This window comes from Nannobrachium achirus (genome assembly GCF_963921795.1).
Source record: "Nannobrachium achirus genome assembly, chromosome: 12".
Lineage (NCBI taxonomy): Eukaryota > Metazoa > Chordata > Actinopteri > Myctophiformes > Myctophidae > Nannobrachium > Nannobrachium achirus.
In genome coordinates this window covers 43,534,518-43,559,460 of record NC_137832.1, presented here as the reverse complement: position 1 = coordinate 43,559,460, position 24,943 = coordinate 43,534,518, and the positions used below count along the sequence as shown (strand labels likewise).

At 43.2% G+C, this 24,943-nt stretch overlaps 1 protein-coding gene across 3 annotated transcripts in view; it reads right to left on the bottom strand.

Moving 5' to 3' along the window:
• Nucleotides 1-18,512, bottom strand: part of kcnip3b (Kv channel interacting protein 3b, calsenilin) — a gene marked incomplete at both ends in the record, with an annotated part of 28,515 nt that extends 10,003 nt beyond the window's left edge. Inside the window, one exon of one of the 3 annotated variants that reach the window (XM_080738990.1) lies at nucleotides 18,347-18,512. In XM_080738990.1, coding sequence (XP_080595116.1) covers nucleotides 18,347-18,473 — 127 coding nt within the window. Of the gene's footprint in view, nucleotides 1-2,872; nucleotides 2,979-18,339 lie in introns of those variants that run through there. The other 2 variants (XM_080738991.1, XM_080738989.1) reach the window with 2 other exon arrangements.
• Between the last annotated feature and the right edge of the window lie 6,431 nt (nucleotides 18,513-24,943).

Below are 24,943 nucleotides of genomic sequence, written 5' to 3'. Positions count from 1 at the left end.
ACAGCAGATCTACAAGCACACAACGCCTCGCACCCCGCGAGGCGTTGTGTGCTTGTAGATTGGCTGTTTTCACTAGTTTAAATGATTTTTAAAATGGTTTTGGACATACAAGGTTTCCACCGGACAATGACGAAATATAACTCATGTAATTGGCCCACTGGTTTGTCACTTGTCATGATCTGAAATGACAAATCTTTGAGTAGCAGCAGCGCTATAGAGAGATCTCTCTCTATAGCACGCAATGAGGGCCTCTACAACTCTTTTTCCCGGGCTGAATCAGAGGCCCAGCACGTCCCTGCTTCACTCCATCATCTCCCCCATCTTTGTGGCCGAGTGGCCCCCAGCTTTAATCCTAGACCAAAACAGCAAGTCCACTGCAGAAATTAATGGAGTGTTGTTGAAATGGGTACATGGAATCCATTCATCATGGAGGCTCAGGTTATGAGACTGTCGTTGTGTGACTATGTGACTCAGTGTCATGCACGGTATTTCATCAAATGTTTTATCAAACTTTTCACAGTAGGCCTACAGTTGCATAGGCCTACATGTTACTTAATTATAAACCAATCTATGAGTTAAATAATTTGTTAAATGAACAGGCAAGTGAATAAATGAGTGAGGAAAAAGAAACAGCAGACACATACATCTACAAATAACACAATTGTGATCCCCTACAGTACATGGGTGCTATTCACAATACCAACACACAGAAATAAAAATAGAGTAAACACCAGCTATCAGAGAAACCCAAAATAGGCTTATAGAGCTCTACAAGGCGAGGCAAGCTCCAGGATAAGGAAATATCAATATCATCCCAAAATAGGCAGGACTGGGCAGGGTTTTACTCAATGTTGTCACTGGAGCATGAAAGGAGTAGGCAGCAATGGAAACAATCAAAGATAGTCTTGTCACTTTAGATCTAAGTCACAGAGACAAACGCAGATTTGAGTAATGGAAGTTAATGGATGTTTTGTACAACACTAGAGACATACATTGTGAAGCTGACAAGCCACCTATTTGTGTTTGATGTTAACGGTAACATCATGATCCCAAGAGCGGAAGCAAGGGTCAAGAGACGGCGCCCTGTCAAAATGGACATGCTCGTTAGGCTTATCAGGTCCATCTGGTACAGAACTAGAGGCTTTTAATGTCACCATTGCTTACAGTATATAGCAATATAGAGAGAGAGAGAGAGAGAGAGAGAGAGAGAGAGAGAGAGAGGCAGGCAGGCAGACAGACAGAGAGACAGGCAGACAGACAGACAGACAGACAGACAGACAGACAGACAGACAGACAGACAGACAGACAGACAGACAGACAGACAGACAGAGTTTCTTTATTTTTACAAAAGTAGATGAGAGAGATGCTGTAGTTAATGGTAAATTAGTCCCACAGGGAGATGAGGGAGTGAAGCAAAGGAGGAAGATGATGATGAGAGGAACATTAGGGGAGGATGAATTTAAGGGGGGGAGGGGGGGGGGGGTACAGAGGCGATGGCCAGCGTCCTTCAGGGTCCTGGTGGAGGGTTCCAGGCTCCATATTTAGGCGGCCTCAGAGAAGGCCTGTTCAATAACAGCATGTATAATTGATGTGAAGTAATGCTAAACCTGGGTGTAGGCCCTGCCTCTCTGAAATATGTGACCACAGAGAAAGGAAGGGAGTGAGAGAAAACAAGAGAGAGAGAGAGAGAGAGAGAGAGAGAGAGAGAGAGAGAGAGAGAGAGAGAGAGACAGACAGACAGACAGACAGACAGACAGACAGACAGACAGACAGACAGACAGACAGACAGAGAGAGTGTAGAGAGTTAGACAGTCGCAGAATCAGGGAGTGAGTGTCACAGTCTCACAGAGAAAGTGACACAGAGTGAGAGACATGGTGAGATGTTTGCTTTCTGAGGAAGTGCAGGTTGAGCGATGAATAATGAAAACACATTACTGGTGTTCCGTTGAGTTTTATAGCTTGCTTATGATGCCTGACCATATGAGAAGCACTAATGTACCGCCAGGAGCCTTTCAACTGTAATTGCCTTGGCACCGTGTCTACAGGGCACTCTGGCTTGGCTGGCCTTTGGCCTAAAACCTTCATCAAAGCAAACAACACCATTTAAAGAGCAATATCTAATGCCCTTTCTTTTTCTTTAGCAGTACACACTCAAACACACATGCTATCTGAATGCCCACGAAACAAACAAGCTTCTCCCTCCACCTTCCACTTTACATCACGATTTGCTGTAATAAAATACTGTACTCATTCAGTAAAAAATAATGAATGAATGTGAATGAATGAATGCAGGGACGTCTGGAGAATGTTAGAGAGGCAGTATCGAAAGTAGCAGACCTCCAAGCTCACAACGCGTCACAGCGTTGTGAGCTTGGTCGGCTATTTTCGATGCTTGGTTTCTACGCAGAGAGGACAATTCTTTCAACATAAGATGCTGCGTTCAAGTTCAGGAGAGTTTGGACAAGGCAATTATCTTGAATGCTGGCTTCAGCTATGGCATGGAAAGAGGACATTTCCATTTATTTCACCATAGTAAAAACTTCATTCATGGTCTGGAGAGGGCACTTTTTTACAGAAGGATAAAAGGGCAGGGGCTCAAGCCCCCTTTGATGTCTATGTGTACACGTGCCTGAATGAATGAATGAATGAATGAATGAATGAATGAATACATGAATGAGTGAGGGATGAAGGAAGGAATGAATGAATTTGAATATCAAAAGTTTGTTTTGATTTCAAAACGTTTCATGTTTGGCAATAAGAGAGAAACAATGAATTAACATGTCATCCTGAGCTCGGCCACGTCTCACATGACACATACATAAGCACATAGCTGTTAGTCAGGAAAGGAGGTGGGGGCCCCGAGGGCCCTTACCTTCAAGGGTCGACATGGGCTCCAGGATGCCAAACTGCTTGAGCACTGACACGAAAAGGATGATGACAACACCAATGGCAAACAGTTCCATGCCCTGGATCTCCATGATAACCAAAGGCTCTGGGCCAAGCCCGCACACAAAGGCCTGGCCCAGGAGAAGACCCAAAAGAGAAAGGGTAGGTTGGGCCCCTAGCTGGGCCAGTTAGACCACCTATGAAGCAATGTTCTTAAGAAGAGGCAAGTGAGGCTCGAGCTAATCTGCAGTGGGAGACAGCATGGGTTTTACGTCCAGGCACAGCATGAGAACGAGGCCAGCTGGGTGATGGTTGGTTTAATGTCAACAATGATGATGAAATGGAAAATACGTGGAAGTCGACATATATGGAGAACCTCCTTCTCTCCAACCATGACGGAAAATGGAGGCTGCATCAGAGGTCATTAATTTTAGTACATTAAAAGAGGTGGTCAGGGTCGCGTCCAAGACATTACTGCTGTGCTCAAGAGGCACTGACAGGTGAAGTATACAGATTACAGTACGGTAGACCCTCTCAATCCAAACAAATGATCATCAGTCTTCAAGTCATCGTGTGCACTCACACCAGAGACACTGCAATACATATTCTATTTTAGGTGACAATGTTTTTTTTTTAAATAAGCAGGAATTCCGATGAAGCCACGCCATGTAAATTTGGTTAATGAAAACTGTATCTCTGACTTTTCTAATTAAAGAAGAGAGAGGCTGGTGGAAAACAGTTGTCATACTGCAAAAAGATTATTTATGAAAATGAACTAGTACACACAGGACTTCTCATCTACATCATATAAAACAATCAATCAAAGCAATTTGTTCAAGCTCGAAAACTCAAATATAACTAGGCCTATGTCATTGTCTCAGGACCATCCTTGTCTACATAATACCTGTAAGAACAATGTGTAACAAGTTTTGTTAACTTTCCAACTACTCTTTAAAAACAAGCAGATCAACACACAAACAACTGCATGCAAAGAGGCTGCTTAATCAATAGTCTGAATAATCAATCAGAAATTAATAGTTTACGTGTGGGCCCGCTGTTACCCGAATTCTTGAGTGCTTTTAAGCTGCTATCTACCATTTTCACGGTTCACTCCTGAGACATTTTTCGGGACCTGCCCGTCATTCCTTGGTTTATAGTCGGCTTTCCAGAGACCTCAAACAGAAGCGTAGTCTCACAACAGTCCCCTTTTTCTTTCAGTCCAATCAAACTCCTTGCACCGTGGAACAACTCTGGTCACTTTATACTTGTGGCGTTCTTCGGCTTAGCTCAGTTGCATCTGGTGCAGTCTGCGATTCAGCATTCGGCTAAGTCCAGCTCCAGATATGGGAAAGAGTGGAGGCCCTCCACAGAGACCAGTGTCATCGAGGAGGGGAATCCTGAGAAGGAGCTGTGGGGGTGGAAGTCTCTCCAGTGACTACCTCCTCCACACATACTTTCACATCCCTCCCACTCTCATACTCATCCACCCCTCTCTGTACTTAGCTGTTGTCATCTGTCCTGTGAATATGTTCTGCCCTCCCTTTGTTTCCTCATCACTCCAAAACTGTCCCGCAAAGAAAAGCAAAACCTCAAGACGTTGAGGTAAGTAGCCAATCCAGTGGCTGTCTTTGTCCGTCCTACTCCGCCTGTCCCATACTTCTTCTGATCTCTCTCTCTTTCCTGCTGCACTCCTCTCCGTTTGATTTGCTTTGTGCAACCCTGAGTCCTCTACCTCCTCCCTCCACCTCCATTGTCATTCCATCACTTTGTCCGACCGCAGACTTTCTTTCTACCCCAGATCCATTTATTCCACTCTGTTATTCTTTCAACCCACTGACTCTATACCGCATCCCTCTCTTCTTCTCCACTTCTGTCCCCAGACAGTAGTGCTAGGGGACTTGAGGTGAAGTCACATTACACAAGTCAGACCAAACGATGAAAGATAGGGGATCACAACCAAGGCTGCTCGTTTAAGCACTATTCACATTACATTATCATGATTACTTAATGACTTTGGAAACATCATGCATTTATTGAACAAAAACAAAAACCTTGCATGTTAACTTTTCTCAGTTGTTTTGCTCCTTTATTGTTTGGTCATAGATAATTTTGTGATTGAATTTCAGATGATTATACAAATTGGTCATATTGCCTTGTAATAAATCTCGCACAATTTGTATTGTTGTTCCTCATCAGACTCCTTGAAACAAAAGTGTTTCCAAACAGCTGAATTTGTTTTACCTTTCATGTTGACCAAAGGCTGTCTTTCCGTCATCTGGGCTCGAGCTGAACTAAATCTGCCACAGCCTGGTTGAGAGTGAGTTTGGGTTTTTAGGGAGGGGCGAAAGCGCACCGCTATAAAGGAAAGGGGTGCGCTGAATTTATAACACAAGACAAAATGAGAAACGGAATGCCACACAATTGGAAGCCAAAATCGTAAGAGAATACGCTGTAATTGAAAAGCATGCACACACATTAGCGCGCACACACACAAGTGTGCATGCACACAAAGACATAGACACAGATCAAATAGCAGGGACACCCCACCTCACCATTTACACTGCAGCTCAGTGTAAATGGTATCCCTCTCTCTCTCTCTCTCTCTCCCCCTCACTCTGTCTCTGTTTCCTTTACGATGTCAACAACAATGATCCAGGAGAGAAGCTGAGCTCTACACATTATTCAGTTCTTGAACATATTATTGACTGACATCCCTAGTTCCAGTAATATTACTCATTTTATAATGTGAAGTACACTATATTTGATTTCTTTTTTTGTAGTTTGCTGCTACATACAGCGCGCGTGTGTGTGTGTGCATGCGTGCGTGCATGCATGTGTGTGTGCACGTGCATGTGTTAATGCATTGAGATCAATAGCTCTGCGGTGAGATGGGTTTCCTTTCCCTCATCGGATAGTAGCCCTTTGCCAGTGAAAAACATCACAGCCTACATTCACAAAAATCACAAAAGGTTCTACACAGAATTATCACTCCAAACTCTTATCTGTGTTGAGGCATTTTCTTAATCACTTATACCCTATTTACTTCTTTGCTTGAAAAATAATACATCGTAACATGTAGTGAGATTGTAGATCTGCTATTTTTGCAATTTTTTATTGCAAAAAGTATGATTATATTTTTTTCTTTAATAGCCCAAACCAAAGACTTTTGCACTCCTAGTTGTCAGCTCATTTTTAAATAAAAAATGTAATCAATCATTTGAAACAGAGATGACAGGGTTCATTTGATTAACATAAAAGGAAATAAATCCATTTAATTCAGCTGGCCATAAAGATTTATGACCAGACCATCAAACGCAGAGGCATGGAATAAACAACAAAACTGAAAAAAAAAACTGTAGGTGTATAGTTACTATCAAAACTAGTCATACAAGCTGATGCCTTTATTGCAGTGAGCATTCTGAGGAACCTCAGACCTTGTTCTGTGTGAATGCACTCATGTCATGACACAAATATATACTGTATGTATAAATGTATAGAATTATTTTTCAGCCAAATTAATCACATGAAGATAACGCCCCCAATGTGTAAGGACATACAGTATAAGTTTGTATACTTTATGAATGGATTGCAGGTTACAGCATGTCTGTGTGTTTTTTCCTGCTGATGTTTCCTGCTGATGTTTCCTGTGTGTGTTTCCTGTGTGTGTGTGTGTGTGTGTGTGTGTGTGTGTGTGTGTGTGTGTGTGTGTGTGTGTGTGTGTGTGTGTGTGTGTGTGTGCGCGCGCGTGTGCGTGCGTGCGTGCGTGCGTGCGTGTGTGTTGAGAGCGGATTCCTCCCGGCAGACCATTAAGCAGCTAAGAGATTTCTAAACGGTTGGCTTGTCTCTGACTGCTGACACAACAGTCTGCAAGGGAGAGAGGATGGAGACATCTGCCTCTGACATACTCTACATCAGAGCGGATGGAGATATCTGCCTCTGACATAATCTACATCAGAGAGGATGGAGATATCTGCCTCTGACATAATCTACATCAGAGAGGATGGAGATATCTGCCTCTGACATAATCTACATCAGAGAGGATGGAGACATCTCCCTCTAACATAATCTACATCTGAGCGGATGGAGATATCTCCCTCTAACATACTCTACATCAGAGCGGAGGTCAGCTATAGCACCACACAGTCTCCCATCAGAACACACACTTAACCCTTTTCATAGAATAAACCTCAAATGTACCTCCTCTCCTCCATATGTTTTGAGTGTTCTGATCTCCACGTTCTTTTTAAGTCTATATTCCTGCTGATCCTTAGAATCATCTTCATCACACTTTTAATGTTTATCTCCTGAGAGCACCCGGTTGGCCTCTGTGTTATTTTTCTCTACACATTTAACCGTCCTGAATGAAAAGATGGTGGCTAGCCCCACTGCATGCAAAGCATTACACACTGCAGCTATTCTATTCTGGGAGAAAGTTATAAAGGAAAGGAGAATAACCATTAGAATAACCTGTCTCTCAAAGTCAGTAAGACTACAGGAGGCCGAGAGGAGAGCATGCCCCCCCCATCTACACTGATGGCGTTGCACTGGATATAGTAATTGAGTTCAGTGTCCACATAACGGAGGACCTCTTTTGATGAGCACACTGACCATGGTGTGAAGAAGGAAAAATCACTGCTTCTTTCACCTCGGGTGTGGCATGGGACCCAAGATCCTACGGCCATTCTACAGAGAAACCACTGAGAGAATTCTGACCTGATGCATCACTGCCTGATATGGGAACTGTATGCAGAGGGTTATGAACACAGCCCAGTGCATCAGTGAAAGTGAGCTTGCCTCCATCCAGGATCCATTATGAGTCAGTAAAGCCATTGGCTTATCAGTTTCTGACGGGGCAATATGGACTGTCAGCGCGAAAGTTATTACTAAAAGGTTTTTCTCTAACCTTATTCTCTTAGTTAACAGTGCCTCAAATTTAGGGCAAATACACTATTTCACAAAAAACACTAAACACACTTGTTATTGTAGATGTAATTCTCATTCCGCATTCTACTCAAAACCATATGCACAATAAGCATTGTCTTTGTACAAACAGTAAGGCCAGCATGATAGGTGATTGCAAAGAGTAACTTCCCTTCACACAGTTGTTGAAGAGTAACAGGGAACAATTCATCCCAAAGGTGCAAATTGTAAACACATTACTCACAAAGATATAATGTATAAATGCATTGTGCATGTAAAATGAAGCAAGAGGCATGTGTCAATCATGTGGCACACAGAGGGAAAGTAGGCAGGGGAGAAAGACTGGATACCCAGTGAGAGTCAACTTGACTGTACTGTTTGTCTCCAGAGGGGTAATTGGCTGTGCACCTGTGGAAATAAACCATAAGATAACTAATAAACTTTTCTCATACTGTATTTTGTTCATTTTTACATTGTCTATGATCTGTCCAGTTGTGATGCAAATATTAGCATTTTGAGTGTCAGGGTTTACGCAATCATCAGAATACAATACATCAGTTTTCTTGATTGGTTGACTGAATACTTTATTAACATTTTGCAATTAGTACCGAGGTACGATTTACAATGATTGTTAAAAAAAAACCTAGGGTCTTGTTTCCATTGTGGTCCTGTAACATTGTTGACATTGTTTTGGAGCGATAGACAGGTGGTTATCATTTTGATTGTTATAGTTGTTCTTTTGCACAGTGTTACGAGAAATTATTTTACAGTTTTTAACTTTAGGCTAGAGTTTCAGGCAATGCATCAAATTGACAAAAGTATGCAATACAGCAGTTAGCCCAACCCACTGTGTATCTGTCCATGGTGCTGAAATGGTCAAATGAGTGAGTGAGTGAGCCTTGCAGTTTAGCAAAGTCGTGAATGAGAGGGAGAGAAGTGAGTTAGTGAATGAGTGAGAGAGCAAACGATGAAGCAAGTGGGTGAATGAACGATTGAGGGAACAAGCGAGTGAGTTAGCCAAAGAAACCATCCATGAGACACAAAGGCTCAACAGCCTACCTGAACGGTGATATCTGGCAGCACCGTGCCCACAGTTGGGACGAGAGAAACGTCTCCTGGCCTCCACAGAGAGAGCAGCCATTACAGCCCCCATACTGCAGCAGCGCCACAACAACCAGACAGATAACACAAAAATATCTCCCCCTTGATGTTCCGGATACGGCACTGGACACCGGAGGACATCCAGTGTCTCCCAACTTTGAAAGACTGAAAGCGAGTCACTAAAACCCCACATGAGCTGACAAACATGGAAGCCTACAGATAACTGTGTGATGATAACTACTAAACAAGGTCTAAAAAAAGAAACAAAATCTGTGTTTGAGTCTTTCACTTCAGAGGCAACTGACTAGCTGTGGAGAGGGTGAGTGAGCTTTTGTTTGTGTGTGCTGTGCGAGCATGTGCATGTGCATGTGTCTGTGTCAGAGGAGGCCACATTTCAAAGTCTGTTTGGAGTTTGTCAGGCAGAACAAGAGAGCAAGAGATAAAGAGAAAGAGAAAGCTAGATCAAAAGAAATACTGACATTTCACATGAAACCCTGTCACTGGTAAGTCTCTCTACTCACAGGAGCCTCCACTCATGTACTTATATGAATAGGTTAACCACTTTAAGGACCACTACACACATTTTCTTCATATAATTGGTCCTCATTAATGCTTGTTGAAAGATGGCACCATTTCTGTCTACTCACACTGTGTCTCAGAGGAGGCTGTGGACAGTTCAGAAACCGGCCTACCAGTGACATCATCGGTAGGCCCTTCTGGTAATTTCAAATGAGATTTCAAATGTGTTCTTTTTGAGTGGTGCTGACCGCTCCTACGTTTGATTCTGTGTGTATGTCCCTATGTATGTAGTCTCGTATGCAGTACAAGACTAACGTCACACGAGACTAACGTCATAGAAAGTATGCAGAGACCGACAACACCACAGCTGATGTCACGGACAGAATGGCCCATACAAGGGAATATGCATGTGTGTCGTGTTTGATACACATGCACAGGTGCGATTTAGTTTTTGTATTAATGCAAGAACAATGGCATATATTCCAGCATCTTATAATGAGCATTAGTGTTAGAGTGGATTCCACTGGAATGACCATATTAGGTCGTCATGGTTACACCAGATGTGACTTATGTTGAAGAGTTTGTTTGGCCTGTCTGATGGAACTTAATATATATATATATATATATATATATATATATATATATATACCGGTATGTGACGGAGAGAGTCACAGCCCCAGCCGGGGTTCGGATCACCTCTGTTACATATATATATATAGGCCATATATGGACCCATTTGTGGAGCCGGCCAAGATACCCATGCAGGCTTTTGGAACACTACAACAGATGTTGTGGAGAGGGAACAGGGCAGCGTTGAGCGTTGACAGCTTGAGGCTTTATTTCAATTAGTGAGGATTAGAGAGGATATGAAGATACGGTTGAAAATGGGTGAAGTGATAACGGAAGCTTATTATTTCTATTTTCACCTACATTATAATGATAAATAATAATAAAGAAATCGCACCAGTGTGAACACGGGTGTGAACTAAGCAGTGCAGGCTGTGTCGTGCATATTTCCTTGTATGGGCCCTTCATGTCCGTGACATCAGCTGTGGTGATGTAAGTGTAATGTTAGTCTTTATGTGAGCTGTTGGTACTGCATACATATGGACATTAGGGACATAGGGACCTACACTCTAAGTCAAACGTAGGAGTGGTTTGCACCGCCCTGAAATTGGGACGTCAATGTTAAAGTGGTTAATAAAGTCCTTCCTTCCTGACCATTATATCTAACCAAATTATATATGTGATTATAGACAAACACAAGACAACAGAATCAACCAACCAGCGTCCACTCAGAGCCTCCACTTGGTACCATGCAGGTAGAGTCAGTTAAGAATAAAAGTCAGATGAATAATGGCAGGTGAGTGCTCTTTCTTGGCATGGATCGTTTGGGTCCACTTAGCCATTTGGAGGGCAAGGAAAATGGCAATAAATAGCAAGCCATTCTGAGTCATCGCCATTATCCTAGGATTAAACTCACCCTTGGAATTTAACTGGATAAAGCCCAGTTTATACTCTAGGTAAGGTGTAAAAAAGAAAAAAGGTTTTCAAGTGATATGAGGCATTGTTAGCTTGAAAATCTGTTCTTTTCAGCAAGTGACAAGGTAATGCGATGAAGTATAAATTAACATCTACAGAGCTCAGAATGCACACTGAGCAATTTGAACATAATAAGAAAGCATAAGAATAATACAAAACATGTCACATCTCAGTTTCCCTCATACGATCAGGCAACCTTTCCTCACAGGATTTTAGAACTGAACATCCTTATACTGCTTTCACGACCACCGAACTTTTCAACAACGTCTAAACAAATAACAAAGTCTTGGCTGACCAAAACACACGTCTGTTTCACCCCAGCATAGTTTGACTTTTCCACCACTTCAAACAGTGGAATTTTTATATTTTAGTATTATAGTGGAAAATGAGTAAAGTTAAATTTCTGTAAACCAGACCAGGAGTTGTTCTGGTCATAAGGTGGCCCAAAATCATGAAGTAAAGTACTAAAGTTTATTGTGCTTGCTAATATTACAAGCTTACATGAGTGGCTCAGGAGGTGGAGCAGTCTCCATAGAACATACATGGGCAACTGGCGGCCCGGGGGCCACATGCGGCCCCCACCTTCACTTAATGCGGCCCGCAGGTTAATATAGTAATACTGATATATTATTGATTTCAGCTGTTACAATTCCAAACATGACCTGCTTTAATTCCTTCAGTCTATATTAGTAGCTTAATGACTAGTATAGTAGTATTAAAATGTATTTTTTTAATGTCCAATGTATTTGTATTCAAGTTCATAAATTTAACATGAGTATATAATTAAATGTGTTTGAAATTAAATCAAAATGTTACATTTCAGGATTCCATTTAAAAAATAACAAAAAAGAATTCAGGATTCCAATTCAAAAGGAGCAAAAAATAGCCGATCTACAAGCTCAAAACGCATCTCAGCGCGATGCGTTTTGAGCTTGTAGATCTGCTATTTTTTGCTTCTTTTGTATGAGATACTAGAATGACAAAGTAGGACATAGCAATATGCAATGTGGCCCTCTGGAGTGAAGGTGGAAATATAGTGGCCCTCGCCATCATCAAAGTTGCCCACCCCTGCCTTAGCCTTAGAATCAGAAGGCCCCTGGTTTGATCCCTGACCCCAGCTCCTCCTGGCTTAGTGTCAAAGTGTCCTTGAGTATGACCCTGAACTCCAACTGCTCCATGGCCACTGTTCTATAGTTGTGCACTGCTCCTAATAGTCAGGATGGTTTCAATGCAGAGGACAAATTCCAGGTATATGCAAACATGCCAACAACAACTAAAGGGGACAAAAGTATTATTATTATCAGCATTATTATTATTACCCTTATTACTATTATTATTATTTCATTATTATTCACTCTAGTTACCTCAAGAAGTAATAGGTAGTCTAATCCAGCAGAGGGCGCTAGTCACCATGGAATCTGTAACACAGCAGTCTAATGGCTTTCATTTATTCACACAATCAGGGGGAAAGAGAAGGAAATGAAATATGAGAGGGTGGATCAAGTACTGTATTTCAAACTATTCCTAGATCAGTTGCATATAATGGCTGGGACTGTCTTGTCATCGCTTTCTTTGTCCATCGATTGAAAACAAAGCAATATGTGGATCAACATTCAATATGATATAGGCACTGTAATTGCAGCGTTATGACCCTGTTCCAATAAAAGAACCCACTGTCCACTGTGCAACACCATCGTGAATCTTGAACATAAAGGTGAATAAACTTACAGCGGGCTGTACCTTCTACAACCAGCCCTAATGCCTAATGTATGCTTCATCGTACGACAAAGTATAATTCAGGCTTAACACATACACCTCAAGGTTTGAGCATAATAAAGCGCCACTTGACTAGTTAATATTGCAGTGAGCCCCAAGGACTCTGGTCTGAATGCAGACTGTACAGTAGGCCATATTCTGTGGCTGCCAGAGAGCTGATTATGCCATCCACATCAGTGATGCCTTTTTAATATCTCACAGGAATTCTCTAATAACCGGCACAGGGATGAAAACTTTAAAACATTAAGAGAAACGGTAGACTACTCATGTTCCTTTCATGATGGCCCAGCCATGTTCTGGAGAAGGTAAAAAAGAAGACATCAAGTCCACCAAGCCACCCCGTATCCAGTAGGGATTAAGGGCTAATTTAGAAATGTGCAGATACCCTCTATACACTTAAACTTTATGTTGGTTTGTAGTGAGAAAACAATGTTTCACATTAAGTTAATCATCTGGGGACACCCAAAATAATTTGGCGACCCCCCTGGGGGTCCCGACCCACAGGTTGAGAACCACTGCTTAAGACAATCAAAATAGAGCTCTAAGTGTTTATTTTGTCTTCCACTCCTCTCACCCCTTCTTAATTTATTCCAATTAAGATGTGTTGTTCCTGCATGAGATACGCTATTCATTAAAAAATAACGAAAACAAAAAACACTTCAGCTGTGCCGGTACAAAGACAGCCGTGCAATTAAAACAGAGACCGCTGAATCAAAGCTTTCTCTCTTTTCTTCCCTCTAACGCCCAAGTTATACTTTGCTCCTGCCAAAATGTTTTGTTATTTTTAGCAAGTGACACTGTCAAGCGACAATATATAAATTTGGCTTATACTACCTGCTCTGCCCCTCAAATCACTTTTTGTTCTCTCTCTCTCTCTCTCTCTCTCTCTCTCACCCACCCACATCTGCCTATATGGCTCGCAGCCCACAGTATCTCTTTAGGCTTGGTACAGTAAGACAGAATTGGGTTTTTTGAGACAAGATCTGTGGGGGCTCTTCCCAAACAACACTCCATTATGGGGGATCCACACTGTGACCGTATCAGAGGACCGGACAGTTGGGACTGGAAACAAGTCAAGAAGCGCTGATTCAGCCATTGGTGGCCCACGGCTGAACCTCTGTCACTTTGACAAATGGACGGATGAATAAGAGGAGATTGACTTACATGCAATCAATGCTCAACAGAAGGTCAAACAGCTTGTCGCACAATTGAACAGGCAACAAGAAAAAAGACAACAACAGCAAGTGAAGCCAGAAACAAAACAAACCAAATATAATTCTGGTGGAGGGGGCGGGCGTCCTTCTTGACGGATTGTTAGACAGATCAGAATAACAGACACTTAACAGGGCTCAGGGAAAGTGACAGGAATTGAATGTCCTCTCGACTTTCAACTCTCCGGCAACAGCAGGACAGATGAAGCAGCAGCGGTAGCAGAAACAGAGTGAGCGTGAAGCGGCTGAGTGAGGAGAGTTTACCTGGAACAAACGTCCCGGTAATGAAGCCAAAGAAGCAGCTCAGCAGCTTGCTGAGCTCCCTCGCGCAGTCCTGTTTGCAGGTACTCATCCTCGCTCCTCACCACCGTAACCTGGCAGGAGACAGGGTCCTGAACCACAAACTCCACTACTCACAACTCCGCCAGACCCTACAAAAGACAGCCAGAGTCCCCAACTTGAAAAACATTTAGATGAATTAATGCTTTCTTTTTTCTTCTTTTGTTTTACTGACTACACCCAAAAAGTCTAAGAATAAATAGCGGTATGGTGAAAGGAGAGGAAGGCCAATGTGAAGAATGTTTTTATCCAGTCAAAGACTGGGAAATAATTCTTCAGCTCCCACGCCGCTGAACAAAACAAACAAACTTAATGAGGAACTCGCTAGAAGAACGAGTATGTTTGTTTAAAGTGTGTTAAACACCTAAGTTGTCTCTTCGTTCCTTCATTCCGGTGTCGTCTGCCTTGTTTTAACTTCAAAACACCAGCACTCCTTTTCCTGAAACACTGATGTCCCACTTTTCATACAGGTGATGTGCAATGCCACCTCCTCTTCTCTCCCCTCTCTCTCTGTCTACCTACAGTACAAGTTTTGGGAAATGGGTCCCATCGCTTTACCTCCGTTTGCTGTCGTTTCGTATAACAAACGGACGCTCCTCCTGTTTCAATGGATTAAGGCACACTGCTGGCCATTGGGACACACAATATGTCCAGTCCCAGTCCTGACCCTGAATCAGCAGGTGGCCCCAAAAAAGTGAAAAAGGTATATATCACACCAGACTTCTCGCTTCATACTTCTCACCTCTTTGAGCGCAGGAGAAGTGTATAAAAGTCATACAGAGGCAGATCCCTCCCTCCGTTCTATCCCTCCCTTCCTGTTTTCCCACTTCAATCTGTGATCCCTCTCATGTTACACTTTTCATATCGCAGTCATTCATGTCTCTGTGCATCACAGTCACCCACCCCCCCCAATATGGCTCCACTTTAAAATCCTTCTATTCCTCTTGTTTATACTAAAGAGATGGAGGGTTGTCATTATTTAAAGGACAACTTTGTTTTTTTTACAACAAGGGTTTTAGATTGTAATTAGAGAAAAGAAAAGATGCAGTGTTAAAATGTTTTCATTTACTTCTTTCTATCGTTTTATCCATTTTAGCGAGTTAGATTTCAGTGGTTGGGGGCATGTGTACAAGTGGCTAAATATGTCTTTTTAGACACGATGAGCCCTCCAACAGGCACCGCATGGTTTTCTTTCATGGTTATAGGTGGGGGCTTGTCTTGTTGCCGTAAATAATAAAGAATTTGGCCGCTTATTGTGTCTAAAAAGACATATTCTCTAAAATGGATAAAACGATAGAAAGAATTAAATCAAAACATTTTAACACTCATCTTTTCTTTACTCTATTTACAATCTAAAATATGAACCCTTGTTGTAAAAAAAACAAAGTTGTCCTTTAAACCCACTGCCATTGTCACACTCTATTTCTTAAGGTTATTTAAATCAAATATAAAAGGTTAACTTTTGCGTACGGCATGTGTTCTATTGACTTCTATTGATGTTTTATGTGATGCTTGAAGCATGACCGGTGACATCCATGTGGGATCCAACGTGCCAACACAGCATTTTCCGTCTCCTCCTATCAGACTACCTCGTCTATCGATATCGGTATCATGACATTGTCTCATTTTTCTCTCACGCGCTAGAGATCTATCCAACTTGTGTATCCAACCCACAGTACACAGTGACCCTATGAACAATACTTCATCTCTCTCTCTCTCTCTCTTTCTCTCTCTCTCTCTCTCTCTCTCCCTGTTTATTTCTATTCCCCTAACTAACTCATTGTCTCCTGGACTCAACAATTGCTCTATGATCTCCCCTCCTCTCTCTCTCCCTGATTCATATCTCAAAGTCTACGCTTCTATTTTTAGCAACTGGCCATTAGCTAGGTGAGCACAATTCTCCCCTCCCTCCCACTGCACAAATCTGCTGCAAAATAAACAACAATAAAAATTAAAAACATACCAAGTGAGTGAGTGAGTGAGTGAGTGAGTGAGTGAATGTGTCTGTGCGTGCATACGTGTGTGTGTGTGTGTGTGTGTGTGTGTGTGTGTGTGTTTGTGTGTGTGTGTGTGTGTGTGTGTGCGCGCGCGCGTTCGCGTTCGTGTTCAGTGTGCTTCAGGAAACATTAAGTCAAGGGAAATGCTGCAGGAGAGGAGAAACCTACTTAATCATGTGAGAAGTGTGATTGTGGACTGTGATTAGACTCAGTGGGCTCATTAGGAGTGGATCACATTTCAGTGGGCCTGCTAGGATGCCATCACGTGTGAAACATGCATGAAACCAGCAGCAGGACCATTGTCCTTATACTTTGTCCTCTGACAATAACCACACTGCCGCAATATACTGCTGCAGTTACGCATGTGATGCATAACGCAGGGAGGAGCTCATTATTGCAATTTTCTAAATGTATTTCATACGTTTTTATAACTAGAGGTTCGGCCGGCCTTACACACCTACGTCGCACCAACCTATATGGCCATATACTGTATGGGCTGTATTCTGCCCTGGTTCTGGTGACAGATATTGTCACAAATGTTTTTATTTGTATTTATTTTTTACATATATTATGGTCGTATCAGGGGCCATCAGGGCCACATGCTCATATTGATGTTGTTAGGCAACGGTTTCTGTTTGTGTCAGTACATGTTGTCCACCGACCGACCATCAGGAGCCCATATATGGAGTACTGATGTCATCAATATGACGTAATAGTACTGAAATTATAGTCTGCCTGGACTCCATATTTGGACATGGCTAACACGGAACTCCATAAATGAGCATAAAAAGGGACACAGTGGGTCTCTCTCGACAATGGCCTGCGTTGGGTTTTTTTGTGTGTCTGTCTGAGTTCAATGCAATGCAACGATTTTCGATTGAAAGGCACCGTCGTACAATCGGACTGAGACATCCTTAGAAATCCGATTTTCTTTCTGTTCAGACCAAAACCAAACTGATTCCAATCTGGATATACCCACATTTGGATTTGGGCTGAAAGTCTGAATATAGTCACATGATAAGATGCTGCTCATGTGGGATATCTTAGGGCCGATGCATACTCCAGCTTTCAGAGCCGAACCTATTTCGGTTCGGTACCCGACTACGCCCCCACCCCCCCCCCCCCCCCCCCCCCCCCCCCCCCCCCCCCCCCCCCCCCCCCCCCCCCCCCGAACCTCTGAATGATGTCATATTGTAGTTTAGACAGAGCCGAACCGAAATAAATTCAACTCTAAAAGTGGAGTATGCATCGGTCCTTATACAGTTAAAACTAGACTAGCAGCCCAAAGTCTGATTGTGGTTACACTGTTATAAGGAGTTTTAACTCCTGATCTTACTTTATAACAGTCTGGCAGAAGAACAGGAAAAGTAGGGAATCCCAAATCAAGTCAATCCAGATTCAGCAAATATCGTCAAGTTGTACAAAACAATCATAATGACATCCAAACACCTTTGAGAGCCGCAGCAGACACTGAACATTTATCTGTTTTGTATTCAAACAGTGACAACTGTGCACCGTCATAGCTACTGTCCACCACTAGGTGGAGGAGTAATACTTCAGAGTACAATACCTTTTGACCAGGAACCTGTTCAGAACAAGCGCTAAGCAGGCAGGTAGCCAAGTCAGTCTGCCAGAGTCTTTAGTGCGTGCGTGTGTGCGTGCATGCATGCGTTTGTGTGCTTGCGTGTGTGCGCATGTGAGATAAATTATCTGTGAGTGCTGACCCCAGAGGTGAGTTTTTCCTACAGCACTGAGAGCCAGTTTCTGCCCACAGGGGCCAATTGGAGGCAAGGAGATGTCCTATCAGTACATTCAACAATCAATAGAAACCCTGTTAGTCACACATGTTCCTCTCATATACAGACACCTACCTCTCTCCCTCTCTCCCTCACACACACGCACGCACGCACGGCACGCACGCACGCACGCACGCACCACACACACACACACACACACACACACACACACACACACACACACACACACACACACACACTGCACAAATAACCGCATCGACTTGACTGTTGTCTCGGATAGATTGTTTCGACCTCTCACCTTTGTCCTGCGGCTTGGTGCTGGCGATGATCCACTTAACCAGGCAGCACTTCATCAGGGCTTTGCGAGAGAAGCGCGGCTTCTGCCACTTCCCAGAATCCTTCACTCTGCCAGGTCCAGGCTCCATGCCGTTGGCGTCACCCAGCAGGCTGCCGTCCACCACCTTTCCGTTCCTCCTGGGGAAAGAGAGAGGGATGGCTTTTTTATTATTTTTTTACACACACACACACACACACACACACACACACACACACACACACACACACACACACACACACACGGTAAATAGTGCATTTATAGTAGTAGTCCGGCTGCCCCTGAGGTGGGGTATGACATTTGGTATATAGTTGTTGTTTTTTTTGCCTAAAATATTGACTATATACATACAGTCATGAATCCACCTGCTGACCGCCTGTCAGCATTGAGCAAATTTTATAGGGGGTAAAAGTTTGGGGCCCATTCACTTACTATACACTACAATATATAGTATAAAGGAAATAAATAACCCCCAAAATCTGCTTTAGGTAGCATGTGAGGGGTCAAACTAGGGGTTTTTAATGATTCTGAATCCATTGCAAGCATCTCACATGCTAATTAAAGCAGATTTTTTGGGGATATTTAAGTGGGCCCCAAACCTTTCCCCTATATAAAGAAAATTACTTAATGCTGACAGGCGATCAGCAGGTGGTTTCACGTATATATATATATATATATATATATATATATATATATATATATATACATATATATAAAAAAACATTTTAGGCCAATAAAAGAAAAACAATTTACCAAATGTCATAAAAAAGACCTGTGGCAGCCGGACTATAGCGCTTCTATCCAAAGGCCTCATCATCACATTTCTTGCTCAAAACAAGGGGGGATCGAACTGGGAACCTCGTGGTTCCCATCTGGCCACTTTACCGGCCACTCTACCCCTGGCCACTGCCGCCCCGGAAAGTACTACTCACATTCTCTTTGAACTAATTTTTTACTCGATGTCTCTCTCTCTCTCTCTCTCTCTCTCTCTCTCTCTCTCTCTCTCTCTCTCTCTCTCTCTCCTCCCTCTGCCTGATGTCTTTTTTATCTTGTCTATTTTATTTATTTTTTTGCTTTTGATGCACACAAAAGAACGCACGAACACACATCTGTGGGATAACTGCAAATTGATTCAAAAGGAGTTGTTATGTACATCCATGTGTTTGTGTGTCGCTGGTGCAGGACAAAAAAATCGATATATACCAGTAAGACTCCCTAATCGGGAGATAAGCGACCGTTGGTCGCTTATCTCCATATATAGAGCAAAAATGTGTTTTTCCAAAATCTTCCTGATCCATGTTGTTGACATGAGTGTAGACATACTGTGTAGTGATTTTCGTGATTTTAGGGGCAAAATCTGAATCGGCCTCATGGTGGCGCTAGAGGGCCATGTGAGAAATGAGGGGTGGGGTCTCCTCGCCGCCAAGGCGGACGAATAGGTACCGGCCCCGGCTCTCCCGGTCGTTCCTAGCCCGAGTTACGGCATTTTATGTGAGCTGCAGTGGCAGGGGGTCCTCCACTGGGGGCGCCACCACTTTTGCATCCGTTCTGGAGCACCAGGAGTGGGTGGTCCCGGGAATGCCCCGTGAGCAGCCCCGTTGGGGTGGTCATTTGGTCATTTTTGCACATTTGGTAATTTTTTACACCTGGGGGTCCCCCAGGGACCTGGGGGTCCCCGAAACTCCGGGGGTCCTTGGAGGTTGTAGTTTGGCAGGCAAGGAGTGTGTGTGCAAAATCTGGCATGGATCGGGGCAACGGTTGCAGAGATATGAGCAGGGCAAAAGTGTGACGTGTGACGTGTGACAGAGGGAGTGACGGAGGGAGTGACGGAGGACAGCCGGTGGAGGTTTGGATAGTGTGCAAGTAACTGCGACCTACGGTCGCAACAAGAATAAAATAAATCTGTACAGGCAGCTGCTGCTCTGAATAATCTTTAATGTGCAAACTAGTGCAATGTTTTGACCAGTGAATGGTCTTCCTCAGACCTGAGGAAGACCATTCACTGGTCAAAACTACCTGGTACACAATACAACTACCTGGTACACAATAAAACTACCTGGTACACAATAAAATCCGATGTGTTCATTTGACTTCTGAGTCAAATGATTGATCACAACGGATTGGATTTGTGTTTTCCTGACACTCTTTTTTCATTCATATTACTCATGCTTTCCGATTGTGTACTGTATGGTGGATGCTTTGGGAACGCTGAGCAATGCACTTTAACACTTTAACGGTATCTAGAGAGAGAGAGAGAGAGAGAGAGAGAGAGAGAGAGAGAGAGAGAGAGAGAGAGAGAGAGAGAGAGATATTGCATTTACACACCATACTGTAGTGTAATGGGTCAGTTAATCCATTTGTGGACACGGTTGTATAACGGAGGTCACTGCAGTTGTACATAAGGTAGCAGAGCCAGCAGTTTCTAAGTATTTAATGAAAGGGAAGGTTAAGAAGAGTGTTGTTAATGGCCTGATTGATCACAACGGATTGGATTTGTGTTTTCCTGACACTCTTAAGAATCCCCCATCACTTGTCAGCAACTCCAGCTATGCAAATGCAATACATACAGTACATACAGTACATGCACACAACGCACAAACGCTTGTGCGCGCGCCACACACACACACACACACACACACACACACACACACACACACACACACACACACACACACACCACACACACACACACACACACACACACACACACACACACACACACCTGTGTATACCACAGGAATTATGGGGAGGAAGATGAAAGAGAGCGATGCAGAACAAACAGAAGCTCTGTTTACTCTGTGGAGAGGAGACAAAACCAGAGAGAGAGAGAGAGAGAGAGAGAGAGAGAGAGAGAGAGAGAGAGGAGAGAGAGAGAGAGAGAGAGAGAGAGAGAGAGTCAGAGAGAGAGAGAGAGAAAGAGAGAGACAGAAACAGAGAGAGTGAAACAGAGAGAGAGAGAGAGAGACAAAGGGGAAAAGATAAAAGGAGAGTCAGTGAGGGAGAAAGAGATATAATGAGAAGAAAGAGAGGAGGAAGAAGCTACAGTATGAGAGAGAGAGGGGGAGAGAGAGAGAGAGAGAGAGAGGAGAGGGAGAGGGGAGAGGGAGAGAGAGAGAGAGAGAGAGAGAGAGAGAGAGAGAGAGAGAGAGAGAGAGAGAGAGAGGATGTGGCATCATAGTGAACAAGGTGCTGGCTTGTTCTTGGAAGCACTGAAGTCAATTAGCATAATGAATACTGGCCTATCAGAGCAGCAGAGCAGAGGACAGCAAGAGGGCGGAGGTTGCAGGGCAGAGATTTCTTCTGTCAGGATTTCTTGTGTTTCCATCCTCGGTGATGCATTGACTGTATGTCGGAAAGTGCTTTGTGCCCTTTTTCATGTCAAATAAAATCAATCTATCAATCAGATGGAGAAACTAGAAAGAAGTGTGGTTGCCGTGATGCGAGTCACAATTCCGTCTTACTATTTGAATGTTCCCCAGCATTCAGGTCAATGGGGAAAATGTATTCACCACTAAATTAATTAATGGAAGGAATAAAGTTGGACAAGTACTATATAGTGGACACACTAATACAGCTCTTTGCTGGGGAACACATTTGCATGGGCAATTTCTGTGCAATGTAGCATTTTTCATAATAATAATAATAACATAAACAAGGTTTAATACAAAGTGCTTTACATTAACAAGATATACAGTAATTATAGCTCTGAATCAGGTGTTCATAACAACACAGACTGTTGAAAAGCTGCAAGGGATCGGGAGCTTTGAAAAGATACATTAATTTACAGCCAAATCTGTTCTGTGACATGTCCCTTTTCAGGGGTTCCCAAACTCGCTGACAGCAAAGCAGCTGAGACCCAAAAGAAAATGTTGTTGTCTCCCCGGGAAGTAAGCATGGCATATATTTAATAGTGAATATATGGGCGATTTACAAGCTCACAACACATGGTTTAAATGCGTCATGTGAGCTCGTACGTATATCTGCTATTTTCACTCATCTTTTCTTTTATGTTTCTGAAATTCTTTTGAGAAATAAAAATGTTGTCTGTAGAAATGTCTTTTCTTTTATGTTTCTGAAATTCTTTTGAGAAATAAAAATGTTGTCTGTAGAAATGTTTTGACAGAGGGAGCTGATTAAAACAATTCCATTCATCCAAACATCTGTTTATTTGTTCCCGGGTCAACAGTGCGGGCAGGGCTATAATCAGAAGAGAAGTTGTATAGGATGTAAGCGATCAGCAGGCTCACTGTCTCTTTCAGAGGACTGTATGCAGTGTAAGAATAGATTGTTTTGGTTGTGGCTTCATACAGTAATGAAAGTAATGAGATGGCAACAGGGCTGGTAACGACTCAAACAAATGCAAACTGACATGCAGCGTAAAGACATACTGTAGCACTGTGTAAGACATTAACCCACGGACCACTGGACACACATGCTAGATATGCACATAATATGTGCCTGCTTATACCATATACTGTATACAGATTATAGACACACATGGGTCCATGAACGTACGTATGCACGCACGCACGCACGCACGCACGCACGCACGCACGCACGCACGCACGCACGCACGCACGCACGCACGCACGCACGCACGCACGCACACACACACACACACACACACACACACACACACACACACACACACACACACACACACACACACACACAGTGTTTCAGCTTTGCAGCCTGTTAGTGTTCTCTCTTAACGCTTGAGCTGGTTCAGTCCCTAGAGCAGCACCTCTCCACTGTAACATCTGCCCTCAACGTCCCCTTGACCACAGACGCACACGCACGCACGCACGCACGCACGCACGCACGCACGCACGCACGCACACTACAATACCGATTCCATATAGCTGTAACACTTAAGGCAAGTAGAGAATATTACATCCAGCACATTGCTTTACTGGGGCATTAATTATGTAATATTTGCCATAAAGTTGACGTTACAGCATGCATGTCCTCCCCCGAATCAGCCAATCAAACCTGCCCTCTTAACAAGGGCTTCTGTCACCGCACGCTACTCTACCTATGAACAGGAGAAAGAGGGAGAGAGAGAGAGAGGGAGAGAGAGAGAGAGAGAGAGAGAGAGAGAGAGAGAGAGAGAGAGAGAGACAGACAGAGACAGAGACAGAGACAGAGAGACAGACAGACAGACAGACAGACAGACAGACAGACAGACAGACAGACAGACAGACAGACAGACAGACAGAGAGAGACAAACACAGAGAGAGAGGAAGACATAGAGAATTGAATTGAATTTAAAATTGAGAGAGAGAGAGAGAGAGAGAGAGGAAGAGAGAGAGAGAGAAAGAGAGAGAGAGAGAGAGGGAGAAGGGATGAGGACTCCCGTTACGTAAAGTTAATGCTGAGAGATTCCATTAATAGTCATATGTGATTAACACCCTACTGCGCCAGCCCAAAAATACCCTCTCTCTCCCTCTACCAGTTCTTTGTTCCTATTTTTTCACCTCCAGTCCCTCCCTGCTCAGTTCACAGGCACAAACTGATTTCTGAGGTGTTTCCCTCATTTTTCTCCATTAATAGGTGAAGTAATAGTAGTAATTCAGCTGCGCTCTCTGTTACATGTAACTAACTGACCCGCAGGGCAACATTTCTTTTGCAGGAACTTTCATTCATTTTGTACGATAAAAAAAACTAAAAGAAGTACAGTAGAACATGCACGTAGATGCTGGCATGCAGTCAGAACACACAAGCTCACAGGTGCGTACGCGCACGCACGCACACACACACACACACACACACACACACACACACACACACACACACACACACACACACACAGACACACACACACACACACACACACACACACACACACACACACACACACACACACACACACACACACACACACACACACACAGCGGAAGCCCTGACTAGCAGCAGTGATTTCATTACATATTCATATTAATATTTATTATTCTCCCAGTCGACCCGAAGTGTCAGCGCTCGTTACTGTTACACCCTCTCTTTCTCTCTCCTCATCTTTCCATTGCTCCCAATTTATTTGACAGTCAATCACTCCCTCCCAGGTCTCTCTACTCTCAATACATGTTTTCCCCACGGTATGTCCGTCCTTCTCTCCCCTGTAGGGATGGGACGATAATCGTTATTATCGTTTATCGCGATAAAAAACACTCACGGTAATCATATCGTGGAGGTTTAAATTTATCGTGGAATCGTCCTCCGTCATGCACCGGGATTAATTCACCTCTTATTTGCCAAGCTGCACTTATAAACCCTCTATAATTGGTAAAACGGACCTGGAAATGACGTACTTGATATCTTTTTTTCACTCTCTAGTCTCTACCATATCTCTTTGCCAAAAAATAGACGACCAACAAGCACGTTGTGAGCTTGAAGATCTGCTATTTTTGGGCAAATGCTCCGCCCGGCCAGGATAATGGATGTTGTGGATATTTTGATTATCGCGATAATATCGTAAATTGCAATTTCCTTGGTCACAATAATCGTGACATGAATGAGTCCCTGATATTACTTAGGGCAACTCTCCACTTAAACACTTTCAAC